General features: G+C 41.2%; 1 protein-coding gene across 1 annotated transcript in view; it reads left to right on the top strand.

The window, feature by feature from the left end:
• The window catches only part of ABCA12 (ATP binding cassette subfamily A member 12), a 243169-nt gene that overhangs the window by 68163 nt on the left and 155831 nt on the right, over positions 1-19175 (top strand). Inside the window, exons 3-7 of the mRNA XM_077272263.1 lie at positions 2228-2354; positions 9629-9711; positions 11871-11929; positions 12755-12907; positions 18809-18930. Of these exons, the coding sequence (XP_077128378.1) occupies positions 2228-2354; positions 9629-9711; positions 11871-11929; positions 12755-12907; positions 18809-18930 (544 nt within the window). The remainder of the gene's footprint in view (positions 1-2227; positions 2355-9628; positions 9712-11870; positions 11930-12754; positions 12908-18808; positions 18931-19175) is intronic.

Below are 19175 nucleotides of genomic sequence, written 5' to 3'. Positions count from 1 at the left end.
GATGAATAAAGTTGTTTCTACCATGTCTCATATGTATAGAAAGCAAAAATAGTGATCAGAAATATGGCATTAATATCTCCCGCCTGGGACCTCCGGGGGAACAAATATCCTTAAGATTGGGGATCTCATAATTTTTGATACCTGAGCCTGCATCTCATTTACTGACCCCATCTGAGGTCACTGGTGGAGGAAGGTGGGAGTGGATGGTTCCTGGTAAAAACTGGTTCTCACCTAGAACCATTGTTCAGTATTTGCAGATACAGCGTGCTGTAAGGACTGCGCCATTTTATAAATGGAGCGCTCTCCTTTGTAAGATCTGCAACATTCCTGTGACAACAGGTCTAGTAATATTCTTTTGCTTCTCCATTTTATTTTTATGTACAGTAACTGTGTATACTATATTGTCTTGTCCCCTTTGCAACATCTCTTGTATATTAGCAATGCCTAATTTATGGATGAAATATATAAAATTTAATAGCTTTGTCCTTCCCGCTCTATAAATCGCGCCCTTGAAGCCTCGTGAAAGTCAACATTACCAGTAATGGGCGTCCAATTGGCCTACAATAAACGATTGGTGGTGGAAGCTAGTTTTTATTTGGTTATTGCGGAGCTTGGCAATGACTATATATATATATATATATATATATATATATATATATATATATACCCATGTGTGTTGACTTCCTCTGGACGGTTGCTGGTCAAGGGTGGAACCAGATGTGTATATACCACACGTTCACTGTGAAAACGTCTAATAACCTGCCCAGTAGCAATGGTAGCTGTTACCTTGTCCATTATTCGTCAATCAATTGGGTTATTGTCCTGACAATTGGTGGCTGCAGTGTGATCGGTTGTGTCAGTCCTGATTTTGTAAAAAGAGACAAAAAAAAGAGTGAAAGAAGTCAGACAATTTGAGCCTAAAGTCTCCTGGGATTGTTGTATGGGGCTGTGCACGTCTGATTTATTCCTTGGACCGAGTGGTCTGAGGAAAAGAATCGCAGCATGCAAGATTTGTCTCCGAAAATTGGATAGCACTCTCCCATTCATGTCTATGGATCCATGAAAAAAATTGGACAACACTCGAAAAGGCATTCTAGTATGGTCCATCTTTTTTTTTTCTCTCAACCTCTGAGAAAATCAGATCACACTCTGATCAGAGTCTGATTAGCATAATTGTGCCGATTTTCTTGTATGGAAAGAAAACAATCCTCTGCACCTGCCCTAAAAGTAAGCAATAACTTTTTCTAAACTATAATTATAATGTAGTTGTCAGTGGTTATCGCCACCTGTCAGGGAAAGGTAGTTTATAGTAGGACTTTTTGGTGTGATTTTTCCTTCTTAGGGTATGTGTCCACGTTCAGGATTGCATCAGGATTTGGTCAGGATTTTCCATCAGTATTTGTAAGCCAAAACCAGGAGTGGAACAATTAGAGGAAAAGTATAATAGAAACATAAGCTCCATTTTTGCATTTATCACCCACTCCTGGTTTTGGCTTACAAATACTGATGAAAAATCCTGACCAAATCCTGATGCAATCCTGAACATGGACACATACCCTTACAGTCCCACCTATGTAAATGTCAATAGGTGGGGTAATTATTAGCTTCAATGCAGCTCTGCAAGTCATGAGAAGAAGTTACGTAACTGAGGAAGGAAATATATTCATTGCGTTACAAGAAATACTAATTAAACTGTCGTGACAAAGTTTTCATTAGATCACGGTTTGGAACTCGCTACTTCAGTGATGCAACTGATGGCTATTATTATTCTCTGCTTGTTTTTATGATGGGAGTGATGGAAGCTTAATTATGCTAAATCCTAATACTATAAGATTGAATAATAACGTAAAGTTATATTTAAAAGCTTTACAGAGTTCCCGACAGCGTGTTTGGCAGATAAAATAAGAAAAGATTTACTAATTTTGTCTTGTCTTGATTGTTCTCTACTTACATGTTTATTACAAATCAGATAACTACTAATGCTAGAAATAGAAATATATCTATGTATGTGCTATTGAAAATATTACTTTGATTGTAGGCAACTATTAGACATCTAATGATGCAGATCATTTTTATATCATAAACTATTAGAGGTGGACTAAAAATGTATGAGATTAAACCCCACATCACTAGGGGACTCCGGATTAATATTTAGGTTGATTAATTCATAATGTGAAGTATATGACTGTCATCTATTTGTTGTTGATCCCCATCTTCTTCTTTGCAGGTTACCTGGCTCCGAGAAATCTCCAGAGTACGGGGATGGTCCCTTTTCTACAGAGCTTCCTCTGTGATTCAGATGTTAAATGTGCAAACAAGTCATACATACCAAAGACATTAACTCCAAGCAACAGGTAGGAGGAAAAAAAATATTTGTGATGAAGTTACACATTGGCGACAATGTCCAGGAGTTCAGACATTGAGTATATTAGTAAGCTAGCATATGTGTAGTACTTTCTGTTGCTTTGGACTTATCTCTATACTCCAAAATATCCAGTTAAAGGGAGTCTGTTAGCACAGAATGACTCTTCAATCCAAGTACAAGCGACCGGGCACCATGATGGGGCCAAACATTTGGGTGCATCTTCCCATCTGCTTGTTTTCCATCTACCTCTGCCCTTCTCTGGCTCTATGAAGCCAGAACTGTCAATCAAAGCAAATGCAGCCCAATGGAGATGGGAATAATGTATTCCACAGGTTGGCGCTCTGTAGATTTGTGGCGCCTCCGGAGGCTACGTTATTGCTATCTCCATTGGGCTGCGTTTGCCGTAAACCTGAGGATCAGTGTTGTGAATTTGGATTCTGGGCTCCCCCGGTGGCCGCTTGTGGAATTGGACTTGTCATCCTCTTTCCTGTTTCACCTGGTTCCATCAGTAGTGGGTGTCGCTATTTAAGCTCATTTCTCTGGTGGTTTCTTGCCGGTCAACAATGTTATCTGATGCCTCTCAGTGCTTGTTCCTGCTTCTAGACAACTACTAGATAAGTTGGACTTTTGTCCATGTTTTGTTTTGCCTATTTGTTCCAGTTCACAGCTGAAGTTTTGTTACTGTGTCTGGAAAGCTCTCGTTGATCAGGGATTGCTACTCTGGCGTTATGAGTTAATGCCAGAGTTTAAGGTAATCTCTGGATGGTGTTTTGTTAGTGTTTTTCTGCTGACCATGAAAGTATACTATCTGTCTTCTGCTATCTAGTAAGCGGACCTCAAATTTGCTAAGACTATTTTCCTGCTGCGTTTGTAGTTTCATCTGAACTCACCGTCATTATATGTGGGGGGCTACTGTCTTCTTTGGAATATTTCTCTAGAGGTGAGCCAGGTCTTATATTTCCCTCTGCTAGCTATTTAGGTCTTAGGCCAGAGCTGGGCATCTAGCGATAAATAGGAAATGCTACCTGGCTATTTCTAGTTGCGCGGCAGGCTTAGTTCATGGTCAGTATAGTTCCATCTTCCGAGAGCTTGTCCCTCTATAGGCTTGCTATGATCTCTGCCTGCAGAGATCATGACAGTTTGACCGGCCTGTAAAGTGTTAAAGACCCAGGTTGAGAAAGGAGAGTTATAAGAAGTCTGCTGGAATTTTTTTTTTTTTTTTTTTTTTTTTTTTTTTTCCTCCAGTCTGCCTTGCTGCAGTCTTTTTTCTCTCTCTCCTCCTAATCTCTGTATGCTCTGTGTGCACCTGACAATAATGGATCTCCAGAGTGTAACTGCGGGTTTGAATAATCTCATCACGAAAGTACAAAATTTACAAGATTTTGTGGTACATGCTCCGGTATCTGAGCCGAGAATTCCTTTGCCGGAGTTCTTCACAGGGAATAGAGCTAGCTTCCAGAATTTCCGAAATAATTGTAAGCTTTATTTGTCCCTGAAGTCTCGTTCAGCTGGAGACCCTGCTCAGCAGGTTAGGATTGTGATTTCCTTGCTCAGGGGTGACCCTCAAGATTGGGCCTTCTCATTGCCAGCAGGGGATCCTGCGTTACGCGATGTGGATGCGTTTTTTCTGGCCTTGGGCTTGCTTTATGAGGAACCTCATTTGGAACTTCAGGCAGAAAAAACTTTGATGGCACTATCTCAGGGGCAAGACGAAGCTGAAGTTTTCTGCCAAAAATTCCGTAAATGGTCTGTGCTTACTCAGTGGAATGAGTGCGCTTTGGCGGCAACTTTCAGAGAAGGTCTCTCTGATGCCGTTAAGGATGTTATGGTGGGGTTCCCTTTGCCTGCAGGTCTGAATGAGTCCATGACAATGGCTATTCAGATTGATAGGCGTCTGCGGGAGCGCAAACCGGTGCACCATCTGGCGGTGTCTATGGAAAAGACGCCAGAGAGTATGCAGTGTGATAGAATTCTGTCCAGGAGCGAGCGACAGAATTTTAGACGGAAGAATGGATTGTGTTTCTATTGTGGGGATTCTACTCATGTTATATCAGCATGCTCTAGGCGTACAAAGAAGCTTGATAAGTCTGTTTCCATTGGCACCATTCAGTCTAAGTTTATTTTGTCTGTAACCCTGATTTGCTCTTTGTCATCCATTGCCACGGACGCCTATGTTGACTCTGGCGCCGCTCTGAGTCTTATGGATTGGTCCTTTGCCAATCGTTGTGGTTTTAATTTAGAGCCTTTGGAGACTCTTATTCCTCTGAAGGGGATTGACTCCACCCCATTGGCTAATAATAAACCACAATACTGGACACAAGTAACCATGCGTATCAATCCGGATCACCAGGAGATTATTCGTTTCCTGGTGCTGTATAATTTACATGACGATTTGGTACTGGGATTGCCATGGTTGCAGTCTCACAACCCAGTCTTGGACTGGAGAGCAATGTCTGTGTTGAGCTGGGGATGTAAGGGTATTCATGGGGACGTACCTTTGGTTTCTATTTCGTCGTCCATTCCCTCTGAAGTCCCTGAGTTCCTCTCTGATTATCAAGACGTCTTTGACGAACCCAAGCTTGGGTCGTTACCTCCGCACCGTGAGTGCGATTGTGCCATAGATTTGATACCGGGTTGTAAATATCCAAAGGGTCGTTTGTTTAATTTGTCTGTGCCGGAACATGCTGCTATGCGGGAATATATAAAGGAGTCTTTGGAAAAGGGACATATTCGTCCATCTTCTTCTCCCTTGGGAGCTGGGTTTTTCTTTGTCTCAAAAAAAGACGGCTCTTTGAGACCATGTATTGATTATCGGCTTCTGAATAAGATCACTGTTAAGTATCAATACCCATTGCCATTGCTTACTGATTTGTTTGCTCGTATAGAGGGTGCTAAGTGGTTCTCTAAAATTGATCTTCGTGGGGCGTATAATTTGGTGCGGATCAGGCAGGGGGATGAGTGGAAGACCGCATTTAATACGCCCGAGGGCCACTTTGAGTATTTGGTCATGCCTTTTGGTCTTTCTAATGCCCCTTCAGTTTTCCAGTCTTTTATGCATGATATTTTCCGCGATTTTCTGGATAAATTTATGATAATATATCTGGATGATATTCTGATTTTTTCTGATGACTGGGACTCTCATGTCCAGCAGGTCAGGAGAGTTTTTCAGGTTCTGCGGTCTAATTCTTTATGTGTGAAGGGGTCTAAGTGCGTTTTTGGGGTCCAGAAAATTTCCTTTTTGGGGTATATTTTTTCTCCCTCTTCCATTGAGATGGATCCCGTCAAGGTGCAAGCTATTTGTGACTGGACTCAGCCCTCCTCTCTTAAGGGTCTTCAGAGATTTTTGGGCTTTGCCAACTTTTACCGCCGATTTATTGCTGGTTTTTCGGATGTCGTTAAACCACTGACTGATTTGACCAGACAAGGCGCTGATGTTGCTAATTGGTCCCCTCATGCTGTAGAGGCCTTTCAGGAGCTTAAGCGCCGTTTTGCCTCTGCCCCTGTGTTGCGTCAGCCTGATGTGAATCTGCCTTTTCAGGTTGAGGTTGACGCTTCGGAGATCGGAGCTGGGGCAGTGTTGTCGCAGAAAGGTTCCGACTGCTCCGTCATTAGGCCTTGTGCCTTCTTTTCTCGCAAATTTTCGCCCGCAGAGCGGAATTATGATGTTGGGAATCGGGAGCTTTTGGCCATGAAGTGGGCGTTTGAGGAGTGGCGCCATTGGCTCGAGGGGGCTAGGCATCAGGTGGTGGTATTGACTGACCACAAAAATTTGATTTATCTTGAGACTGCCAGACGCCTGAATCCTAGACAGGCGCGCTGGTCTTTATTTTTTTCTCGCTTTAATTTTGTGGTGTCATACCTACCGGGTTCTAAGAATGTTAAGGCAGATGCCCTTTCTAGGAGTTTTGACCCGGACTCTCCTGGTAATTCTGAACCCACAGGTATCCTTAGGGAGGGAGTAATTTTGTCGGCCGTTTCTCCTGATCTGCGGCGGTCCTTGCAAGAGTTTCAGGCGGATAGACCGGATCGTTGTCCGCCTGATAGACTGTTTGTTCCGGATGATTGGACCAGCAGAGTCATCTCTGAGGTACATTCTTCTGCATTGGCAGGTCATCCCGGAATTTTTGGTACCAGGGATTTGGTGGCAAGATCCTTCTGGTGGCCTTCCCTGTCACGAGATGTGCGAGTCTTTGTGCAGTCATGTGACGTTTGTGCTCGGGCCAAGTCTTGTAGTTCTCGGGCTAGCGGACTGCTGTTGCCCTTGCCTATTCCTAAGAGGCCTTGGACACACATCTCGATGGATTTTATTTCAGATCTGCCTGTTTCCCAGAAGATGTCTGTCATCTGGGTGGTCTGTGACCGTTTCTCTAAAATGGTCCATTTGGTTTCTCTGCCCAAGTTGCCTTCTTCTTCTGAGTTGGTTCCTCTGTTTTTTCAGAATGTTGTCCGATTGCACGGTATTCCTGAGAATATTGTTTCTGACAGAGGTACCCAATTTGTGTCTAGATTTTGGCGGGCATTCTGTGCTAGGATGGGCATAGATTTGTCTTTTTCATCTGCTTTTCACCCTCAGACTAATGGCCAGACCGAGCGGACTAATCAGACCCTTGAGACATATCTGAGGTGTTTTGTCTCTGCTGACCAGGATGATTGGGTTGCTTTTTTGCCATTGGCAGAGTTCGCCCTCAATAATCGGGCCAGTTCTTCCACCTTGGTGTCCCCGTTTTTCTGTAATTCGGGGTTTCACCCTCGATTTTCCTCCGGTCAGGTGGAATCCTCGGATTGTCCTGGAGTGGATGCGGTGGTGGAGAGATTGCATCACATCTGGGGGCAGGTTATGGACAATTTGAAGTTGTCCCAGGAGAAGACTCAGCGTTTTGCCAACCGTCATCGTCGTGTTGGTTCTCGGCTTTGTGTTGGAGATTTAGTGTGGTTGTCTTCTCGTTTTGTCCCTATGAGGGTCTCTTCTCCTAAGTTTAAACCTCGGTTCATCGGCCCTTATAGAATATTGGAGATTCTTAATCCTGTTTCTTTCCGTTTGGACCTCCCTGCGTCCTTTTCCATTCATAACGTTTTTCATCGGTCGTTATTGCGCAGGTATGAGGTACCTGTTGTACCTTCAGTTGAGCCTCCTGCTCCGGTGTTGGTTGAGGGTGAGTTGGAGTACGTTGTGGAGAAAATTTTGGACTCTCGTGTTTCCAGACGGAAACTCCAGTATCTGGTCAACTGGAAGGGTTACGGCCAGGAGGATAATTCTTGGGTCAATGCATCTGATGTTCATGCTTCTGATCTTGTTCGTGCCTTCCATAGGGCTCATCCTGGTCGCCCTGGTGGATCTGGTGAGGGTTCGGTGCCCCCTCCTTGAGGGGGGGGTACTGTTGTGAATTTGGATTCTGGGCTCCCCCGGTGGCCGCTTGTGGAATTGGACTTGTCATCCTCTTTCCTGTTTCACCTGGTTCCATCAGTAGTGGGTGTCGCTATTTAAGCTCATTTCTCTGGTGGTTTCTTGCCGGTCAACAATGTTATCTGATGCCTCTCAGTGCTTGTTCCTGCTTCTAGACAACTACTAGATAAGTTGGACTTTTGTCCATGTTTTGTTTTGCCTATTTGTTCCAGTTCACAGCTGAAGTTTTGTTACTGTGTCTGGAAAGCTCTCGTTGATCAGGGATTGCTACTCTGGCGTTATGAGTTAATGCCAGAGTTTAAGGTAATCTCTGGATGGTGTTTTGTTAGTGTTTTTCTGCTGACCATGAAAGTATACTATCTGTCTTCTGCTATCTAGTAAGCGGACCTCAAATTTGCTAAGACTATTTTCCTGCTGCGTTTGTAGTTTCATCTGAACTCACCGTCATTATATGTGGGGGGCTACTGTCTTCTTTGGAATATTTCTCTAGAGGTGAGCCAGGTCTTATATTTCCCTCTGCTAGCTATTTAGGTCTTAGGCCAGAGCTGGGCATCTAGCGATAAATAGGAAATGCTACCTGGCTATTTCTAGTTGCGCGGCAGGCTTAGTTCATGGTCAGTATAGTTCCATCTTCCGAGAGCTTGTCCCTCTATAGGCTTGCTATGATCTCTGCCTGCAGAGATCATGACAGATCAGGTGACTGCAGAGGTGAACCCTAGTGGATCGAGGCATCCTCGCCGTATGCCGTTTTTGGTGAGGTCTGGTGTTGAGGGTTAGAGGCCCCTCATTGAAAGGGGGTACTGTCACGATCCATTTTTGGATGCATGGCAGCTCTGGTTCCACTATGATTTATATGTAGCTTTTTTTCCTTTCAAGCCAGCAGGGGTTAATGTCAGCTTCCCTTGCTGGCTATGTACTGCAGTACTCTGGTTGCAGTGGTGAATCTGCTGGTTTCGTGGTCTGGGTGCCTTTCTTCTACTGTGTGGTGCTTTGCCGCAGAGAAGACTATTAAGCTAAGTTTGGTGTTTTCTCCTTGTCGATCGCGTGTTTGTCAATGTCCCTGTGTTGTACCATTTGCAGTGGTAAGGCTAGCGCCCTTGCCGGACAGTGCACTAGCTAGGACTGTGCTAGATGACAGTGAGGGATAAGGTTCCTGATGGCGGTGGGGGAAGGACCCACTTAGGGCATTAGGGGAGTGCAGTGACAGGCTCAGGTTTGATCTCAGGTGGTGACTATCCCTCATTCCCTATTGGTAGGGCCTTCCTCTCCCCATTTCCATCCAGTTGTGTGTGTGCCGTCTGCTGTCCGACCCCCTGTTGGGTCGTTACATTCCGTGACACAGTGACTGTACAAAAGTTATGAAAGTTTAACTCAATCTTGCCCACTAAGCCTGATTGACAGTTTCTCAGCAGCCGTCTTTCTGCTGAGATCTCTCACTGCTCAGTACAAGCTGCAATTATCAGTCAGGCTTGGAGGTTAGAGGTAGAAGACACTTGGGCTCATGATCTGTTTCATTCTATAGCTGGAATCATCTTAATCCAGCATTATGACATGGATTTTCACAGTAAATACACCAGCGTCTTCAGGTCTACGATGGCTATTTATCAATGTACACAGTTTCAATGGGGCAATCTAGAGACAGATCCACTTTAAGACATAATTGGAGGTTGAATTGAGTATGACTGATGAAGAACAATTTTGGCTTACTGAGGTTGCAAAATGACACATCTAACATAAGGCATCCTTTTTCTTGACCCTGTATAAAAGTTGGAGTTCCACCTGGAGTTCTCAATACCAGATGTTATATGTTCTATTACTAGAGAATTGTATCTGACATAATTGTATTTCTCTATTCCTAGGTTACAGAAGCGATCTGTTGATTCTGGTGGTGGAAGTAACATATCACAGACGGGATCTTCAAATGATCAAATAGCGACTTTATGTAAGTTAGTCCCTTTCTTCGAGTATATGTGATACCTAGTGATGAGCAAATATACTCGTTACTCGAGATTTCTCGAGCACGCTCGGGTGTCCTCCGAGTATTTTTTAGTGCTCGGAGATTTAGTTTTCCTCACCTCAGCTGAATGATTTACATCTGTTAGCCAGCTTGATTACATGTGAGGATTCCCTAGCAACCAGGCAACCCCCACATGTACTTATGCTGGCTAACAGATGTAAATCATTCAGCTGCGGCGATGAAAACTAAATCTCCGAGCACTAAAAAATACTCGGAGGACCCCCGAGCATGCAAGAATAAATCTCGAGTAACGAGTATATTCGCTCATTACTAGTGATAAACAGTATCCATCATAAAATTGCAACTTAATGGAGTCTTTCAGCACATACTAACTGTTCAAACCAAGCACAGCATCTTGTAAACAACATAGCCTATATAAAAAAGTATACCATTAATGGCAAAATCCATTGCAAAAAATTGTTTTTTATTTAAATATTCTAACGAAATGCTGCTCAGATCAACTTTGGCCAAAATTGTTCCATCTTTTTTATGGTTTCTCTCAAGCCAGAGCTGTCATTCAAGAAAGATGGGGGCAGAGACTTATGGAAAACAAGTAGTTGGGAAGGTGCATTGAACTGTTTGGATATGCCAATTGCACATCATTAGCATATTTCAATATTGAGCAAATTGTGGCAAACACTAACTACTTGAGCAGTAAAGGAATTATTTTATTAGAACTCTGCCCTCTACAAGTTGCGTAGCTTGGTTTGCACAGTCATTTTCTGCTGTCAGAATCAATTTAATTTCTGTTATAATTGAAATAAAGTTCATATAGGCACTTGTCTCTCATCCCTTACCCCTAAATTAATATGTCATTTAACTAACTACTACTAAACACATCTCTATCTTTAATTTGATGTAACAAGTAACTAAAAATCTGTCTATTGCATTTCCATGTTTTAGAACAAAAAATAGTTCATTCTTCTAGAAACTTTTAGATCTTTAAAGGGAACCTGTCACCCCCAAAATCGAAGGTGAGCTAAGCCCACCGGCATCAGGGGCTTATCTACAGCAATCTGGAATGCTGTAGATAAGCCCCCGATGTATCCTGAAAGATGAGAAAAAGAGGTTAGATGATACTCACACAGGGGCGGTCTGGTTCTGGTCTGATGGGCGTCGCGGTCCGGTCCGGAGCCTCCCATCTTCTTACGATGACGTCTTCTTCTTCTCTTCTCGCTGCGGCTCCGGCACAGGCGTACTTTGGCTGCCCTGTTGAGGACAGAGCAAAGTACTGCAGTGCGCAGGGGCCGGGAAGTGTCAGAAAGGCCCAGCGCCTGCGCACTGCAGTACTTTGCTCTGCCCTCAACAGGGCAGCCAAAGTACGCCTGTGCCGGAGCCGCAGCGTGAAGACAAGAAGAGGACGTCAGCGTAAGAAGATGGGAGGCCCCAGACCGCGACGTCCATCGCACCAGAACCGGACCGGGACCGCCCCTGGGTGAGTATAATCTAACCTCTTTTTCTCATCTTTCAGGATACATCGGGGGCTTATCTACAGCATTCCAGAATGCTGTAGATAAGCCCCTGATGCTGGTGGGCTTAGCTCGCCTTCGATTTTGGGGGTGACAGGTTCCCTTTAAATTATTTATCCTGTTTTTGCATTCTTTTATATTTTTTTCTAATTTCTGAGCCCTTCCTTGTGTTATTTAAACATGATCTCAACAGAGCTAGCTGTAGATAAAGAAATACATAGTCATTGTACATATTTTTTTTACAAGTTTTCATGTTTTTTCAATATTGATTATGAAAAAAAAAAACTAATGTTATCTAACACCCATACTTTATTATGGTTTTAGAACATAATAGTTAATATATATATATATAAAAAAACATATTATAATATTCCAACACCCCCTAACCTGCTTGTTCCAGGGAATAACAGGAGATCTAGGTCTGCACAACCTAAAAAATAAAAAATAATTCAAAATCTTAAAAACTTTAGAAAGTGGACTTCATCCAATGTGTGATCCAAAGATGAAACTTTATTTCACCAGTTTTCAGAGATTGCTCTTTATGCAATATGTCTCGTTAACGCAAATGGAGTAGAATTCAGGTGAAAAAAAAATTAACTTATTTTTGTCACTTAGGGGACGGCACAGCGGGAGAGAACTGGCAAAATATTTTAAATAACATCAGTGTGGTGAAGGTAAATGTTCAAAAACGCATTTTTCAATTTTATAAATTATACGGTTTAACACAAATAATAGAACATGTAATCTTACCTTATCATTGATGTATCTTATTGCACGTGGCTTGAAATAATTGAGAATGAAACTGCAATTCAACATTGTACTTACATTTGTGATCACTGTAAAAGGATAGATAGAACTAGACAATTCAGTCACAGTGGGGCAGCACGGTGGCTCAGTGGTTAAGAGTGTATCCTTGCAGCACTGGGTTTCTGGGTTTAAATCCCACTGAGGACAACATCTGCAAGGAATTTGTATGTTTTCCACATATTTGCGTGGGTTTCTTCCAGGTTTTCTGGTTTTCCTCCACACTCCAAAGACATCTTGATAGGGAAGTTAAATTGTGAATTCCCATTGGGGACAGTGATTATAAAGTGGGTAAAGTGCTGTGGAATCAATGGGGCCATATAAGTGATTTTTTTACACAAAGACCATCGGTCCATGTGTTAAAACATCCATGTGAACCAACCTATTGACTTGCTTTGGTCAGTGTCTTGTGCATATACTACCCGTTATGCATACAAACAATACACAGTCTGATTATAGATTAGTCTCAATGAGCTCTCCAATGTCGCACGTTGTAATCAGGGTCTCTGTTGGGATCTCATGCTGTTCATGGTTCAGGCAGCATTTAACTAATGACAGATTCTCATTCTGAAAAATGACCTTTGCCTACAATGCTATGGTGCATGAAGGAACTTCACTACCAGTCACTGAGAAGTTGAATATGTACATAATAAGGTGATAGCTAATGTTTTTCGTCCTAACTCGCTTTCTTGTAGACGGCAGTTGAAGAGTTACGTTCAGGAGACATCAAGAGGGCTTTGTGTACGACTATTACTTTGCTGCCCCCTGCACAGCAGTCTACGTTTCGGACCTTCTGCAATTCTAACCAGACGTTGACAAGTTTAGGACTGCAGATGCTCTTCTCGCAGGTATCGTAAATATGGAGATATTTCAGAAGAAAAACACAATATAAACTACACGTCTCAATGGTAAAATCATGGTTGTTGTTTCGTTGATTACAAAGTGGCAACATTTTTACGAATGTTGATGTTTTCAAACCAATTTTGAAATTGGTGGAGCTGGTGCAAGAAGGGGCAAGGATGAAGCATGGCAGCACCCGCTCTTCTAATTCCTGACAATTTGTGAAGTACCCTATGCCACAAATGTTACTCACTTCTCTTACAAGAGTAAGATTTGTGGCAAGGCGCACGGAAGTACAAACCACTCTGAAGACACGCCTGACTCATTAAGAGGCATGCACCTCTATATCAATCTGACTAAACGGCACACCCGCATCAAGAATGACATGAAGAACACCGGTCTTGATCAATTGCGGCCTTAATGTCCTGGGAACCTACATGTGTAGATTTCTGTTCTTTGCCAATGCCCATTGTTGAAAGGCACTTTTTTAATGCTCTTTTACACTCACCGATGCAAACCTTAATGTTAGAGAATGCCAGAATACAGAATTTTTGTATTTCACCCAAATCCAGCAAAATTGTGGCCAGCTATGGCTGCCATATTGTTGATCTGCTAAGGGCTAGTGAAGTCGTACCCCAGCTTCCTCTGGTGAGTGCTGCCAACCATCATGTTCAGGACCTCTTCTTTCCACAGTTGCGCCCCGGTGTCTTCATTTCAGAACACAACTTCTGGATACGAACAGGCCTTGGAGGTAACAGCATGTCATTTTGTTACAACATGCTGTGACCTCCAAGGCTTGATAGAGGCCAGAAGTCTTGTTCTAGATGGAAGACACCGTTACGCGTGTACCGAAGGACATGAAGAATGGATGGGTGAGCAGCGGGAACCAGAAGCTGCAGGAGTGAGGTGAGTATTGGGTTTTTATTTTTTACACGTTACATTTATTATTCTCTGTGGTTTACAAAGAACCCAGAGCATAACAGTGAACATTCGATTCACGGAGAAGAACTTAGCTGTTAATCAGATTTTTCTGGTAAAACCCATCGATTCTATGCAACTAGTAAAACGGTTATAATCTATCAGGAAAAGACAACAAATCTTAAAATATAAGAATATCTAAAATTGGCTTTAAGAATGCAGATGACACTACTCATATATTACTCATATATTGTGCCTGTTTTTACAAGCTTTCTTAAAGGGATTATTCATTGTTGGAAATCTACTTGAGACTTACTGAACATGTCGTTGTAGTCTATTAGCAATCAAGGTTACTTCTGTCCTTTTCATCAGCTCCGTACTGTTGTTGAGCTGCAATATTTATCCTGGTTGCCTCAGTAATAATGTAAATCAATACAAATCCTATAATGACATACATTTACTAGTTCTAATTATAAAAACTTTGCCTATAACTTTTTGTAATCCGAGCCAGGATTAAAATATTAAGTTGCAAGCAGCAATTTCTTGTCATCTATGGACAATGCATGGAGTGGAGGCAGGGCTGAAAACCATCTAAAATATCCTGGATACTCAGTACAAATAGGTCACTTTTTACTCTGTAAATAAAAAACATTTGATGCAAACATTTTTTTTAAGCTGAAGAAACTTGTACTGATTATTAAGACTGTAATTATCATCATTTTACAGTTCACAGAGAATGCCACTAATGGCTTCATATCAGAAGTTCGAGCTTCGAGATACGTATCACTTAGAATCTTAATGATTTATTATGGCTGTTCAATGTGTCAGTAAAAAATGTAAAAAATGTGTCTGTGTTTTTTTGATAAGCTGTACAAAAAAAAAATTAAAAAGTGAACAGTTCACCTTGAACTTAAAAAGAATATACACTGTACCCCCTGAAAATAATAATATACACTGTGCCCACTGAAAAGAATAATAATAAACACTATACCAGCTGAAAATAATATACACTGTACCCACTGAAAAGAATATTAATATACAATGTACCCACTGAAGAGAATAATATACACTGTACCCCTTGAAAAGAATAATAATATACACTTTATCCACTGAAAAGGATAATATTATGCACTATACCCCCTGAAAAGAATAATAATATGCACTGTACCCACTGAAAATAATAATATACCCACTGACTAGAATAATAATACGCAGTGATCCTGAAAAGAATAATGATATACACTTCATCCCCTGGAAAGAATAATATATGTTTTATTCCCTGGAAAGAATAAAAATATACACTGTACCCCTGAAAAGAATAATATGCACTAAATGAATAATAATCTAAACTGTGCCTCCTGAGATATATAATATTGTAGACCTTGCCCCCTTCATTAAGTATTAATGTCCTGAAAGTAATAATTATGTCCAATATGCCCCTGAGTAAATAATAATGTACCCTGTGCAATCTGACAATACTCATCCGTGTCAGTTCTTGTACTGTCTTCCATCTACGCAGGTCTGGCCACTTCTGACCAGGCCTGGCTACTACAGAACATCGCAGCTGTCAGAATGATATAATGGTGCTACATGTACGCCAACGGGAACGCTGCATGAAACCAAGGAATCACTTGAACTTGAGAGTGGCAGGTATTTCAATTGTATCTGTACCCTAAGATGGGCAATACAATTGAATTCACCGAAAAGCTGGTCAGAATCTCTCTACTGTTCAGCTCCCAGAATGATCTAATAGTTTAGCAAATGGTAAGAACTGAAACAAACGGAATGGATCCCATCCCTGGTCTTGTACCGGACACAAGACTTGGTAAAGTTCAACCTGCAGTCAGGTACAGTCACAGTCAGATGAGGACAACCAACACAAGGTCAATATGTTACAATAAACGTTCTACTTTGGCCAATTTCCAGTTTGGTCAGTTTTTGGTTTAAATAAAATAATGCGAATGCCGTAATTTTTTTCATTGGAGAGAGTTGTGGGTCCTTTCGGGAAACATTAGCAATCTCAATTATGAGCTATTTCTGTGATCTGTAACAATATTTTTTAGGGTTCAAGGCCATTCGCACAATAGACAATTGAATTGTTGTAGAAAGCAAGGCGTCTATCTTGCGTAGCTTGTGGTCTGCACTGGAACCATTAAGATACTTGTCTTCCACACAAACCAATCCTCTTTTGTCATAACTGTACCATCAGTCTTGTTAAGCTATTAATCCACTTGTCTCTCAATACATTGGTCATGGCCTAACAAGAATGTAAGGGCTGACATCAATGCAGATGTCACAGAACATAGCTAAGGCTGGTGGCTAGTTTGGCCAGATTCCAGGCTAGGAGCCGGCACACGTTTTTTACCCTTCAAAGAAAATATTGTTCTATTTTTAGCTAGAACCTAAACACTGTTGAGAGTACAAGCTATTAGACGTTTTCTGTAGTAGTTTATTAAAGGGAACCTGTCACGTCCTACAATCAGTCTGCTCTGTGGACAACATGAAAGAGAGAAGGAGAAGCTGAGGAGAATGGTATGTAGGCTTATTGGATAAGATTCAGTACAACTTCAATATTGTATTAATTGCAATCCCTGGTGTTTGTATGTATACGAGTCCAGTGGGAAATACTACTAGTAATTTAGAGCTACAGTGGATGTAAACAAGTCTACACCCCCCTTTTAAATGCGAGTTTTTTGTCATGTAAAATCATACCAAGAAGAATAATTTAAGAAAATGTTTAACCTTTAAGGTCACCCATTATCTGTACAAATCAATTGAAAAATAAACTGAACTTTTTAGGGTGGAAAAATAAAAATAAAAAACGAAAATAATGTGGTTGCATTAGTATGCCAACCAATACTATATTGAAATAGCCTTTGGATTTATGAGGGCATTTAGTCTTTTCGGGTAGGATCTTTGCCCTCTCTATTTTGCAGTAGTGCTATAAATCTGCCAAATTGCGAGGGCATCTCCTGGGTACAGTGCCCTCTTAAGGTCAACCCACAGATTTTTAATTGAATGCAGGTCTGAGCTGTCATTGGGCCATTCCAAAAGGTTAATCTTTTTCTGGCTGACACATTCTTTTGTTAATTTGGAGGTATGCTTAGGCTTCATGTTCAGCTTTTTAGCAGAGACCTGACGGTTTTCTTGCAAAAATGACAGATATTTGGAACTGTTTATAATTTTCTCCACCTTGAGTAAAGCCCCAATTTTAGCTGCTGAAAAACAGCCCTAAAGCATAAATGATGCCTCCACCATGCTTCACTGTAGCTAGGGTGTTCTTTTGGTGATGCAGTGTGCCAAACATACCTTTTGGAATCATGGCTAAAAAGTTCAACTCTTGTCTCATCAGACCATAACACATTTTTCAACATGCTTCTGACAGACATGATATAGGTTTAGGCAAAACATAGCTGGGTTTGGATGTTTTCTTTACAAGAAAAGGCTTCCATTTTGCCACTCTACACCACAGGACAGACAAAAGAATAATGTGGGAGATTGTTATCATATAAAGTACACAACTAGTACTTGCCAGAAATTCCTGCAGCACTTTTAATGTTGCTGTAGGCCTCTTTACAGCCTCAAAGAACAATTTTATTTTTTGTCTTTTCATCAATTTTTGAGGAACACACCGTTCTAGATATTGACTAATGTAGTAACAAATTTAAGCCACTTCTTGAAGACCATCTTCAAAGAGTTCCATGATATATGTAATGCCTTACAAATGTTTGTACCCTTCTCTTAATGATAACGTTCAGCAGTGAGATCCCTTTGCTGTGTTGTAAGCTATTTATGGACCATGGCTTTTGCTGTAAAAATGCAAGAAAATTTCAGGAAAATCTAACTAGAACAGCAAAACCTTATATGGGGTTAATCAGAATTACTGTAAATGAGGGCAGCTGTGTACTGACTACTATTTAACATGAGTTTAAATGTGATTGGCTAAGGGCGCAATCAGATGGCTGTATAATTCGAGTTAAGATCGGAATGCAATGCTCAGCCTTACCAGGAGTTCTCATGACCAAAGCGTGACAGATTCATGTATTTCTATGCAACAGCCACATTTGGGTCGGTAGAGCTGTTGGCCAGTCCGAGGATTGCGTTCTGATCTCCGTCCGATTTATACAACCGTTCGACTGCACCCTATTTCTGAACACAACCAAATCCCCAATTATAAGAGGGTGTTCACACCTATGCAACCACATTATTTTAGTTTTGTTATTTTTATAATCCCTCTCAGAATATTCCAGTTTGTTTCTCAACTGTATTTGTACAGATTATGGGTAATATTAAAGTTGGAGAAAGCTCTGAAATTATTCCTTTTGGTATGATTTTATTACATGACTAAAACCTGGCATTTTATCAAGGGTGCGTAGACTTTTTTTCACCCATTGTATATCTCTGTATGCACAGTCATATAGGAAAGACTGGTAATGACTGAACTTATATGCCTAAAAAATACAAGGGATTTCGATTAAAATGAACGTTTTAATTAAACTTTTCCAACAAAAATGTATATAAATCTCATCAGCTCCTCCTGCTCTGTAACACCCGGTCTGAAGATCAGATCCCATTTTCTACATGACAGGTTCCCTCTATTTATATTTTTATAATAGCAGGGTATGCATTAATTACAGAAGCAAAATGACCCTGCCCTACCTGTAAACACACGTTTCACCAAGTGTGTCCCACACAGACTATTAATATCTACCATGTTTGCTGAACCATGGAAAGAGCCTTTCATTTTTGTTACCTAGTATGGGAATAGTCATAAAACCACGTCAATTACTTATCTATTAGCGCTCATTTCTTGATGTACTGGTAAATAATGATTACAGGTCATTCATTTTTAGTATCTATTTTGCTTCTTCTCGTGCTCACTAACGACAGAATGATGTGTCCGAGGAAGTTCGGTCTGAATGCATCGAATTGTACAATTCATCTATCATGTTTCCAAATATGTTATTTGATTTTCTGATTCTTTTTTCAAGGCGAGTGGCTCAAATGTCTTCACGACATTACACGTAATCGCAACGCAGATAGAAAATGTGCAGAGTAACACGGTGCTTTGGAATATTTTGCTAATGTTGCCAGAATGGATCAAGAATCCAAGGTGAGAAAGGTTATATAGATTTATTAGAGTTTGTTCACACTTTTTTAAGCGGTTTTGCTTGCATTTTTGCAATATTAATATTACTGTGGATGGGACTATATAGTTTGCTTGTTGTCTGTTGCCATGAATATGGTGTTATCCGAGCATGCTCAGGTGCTAACGAGTGTCTTTGGTGTGCTCGAATAATATATTTAGGACCCCGCGGCGGCTAGGCAATCCCTGCATGTGTTGCGGCTGTCTAACAG

The sequence above is a fragment of the Ranitomeya variabilis genome, chromosome 7, assembly GCF_051348905.1.
Source record: "Ranitomeya variabilis isolate aRanVar5 chromosome 7, aRanVar5.hap1, whole genome shotgun sequence".
NCBI lineage: Eukaryota > Metazoa > Chordata > Amphibia > Anura > Dendrobatidae > Ranitomeya > Ranitomeya variabilis.
Note: the sequence above shows the minus strand (reverse complement) of the source record. Positions and strands in the feature narration are given on the sequence as shown.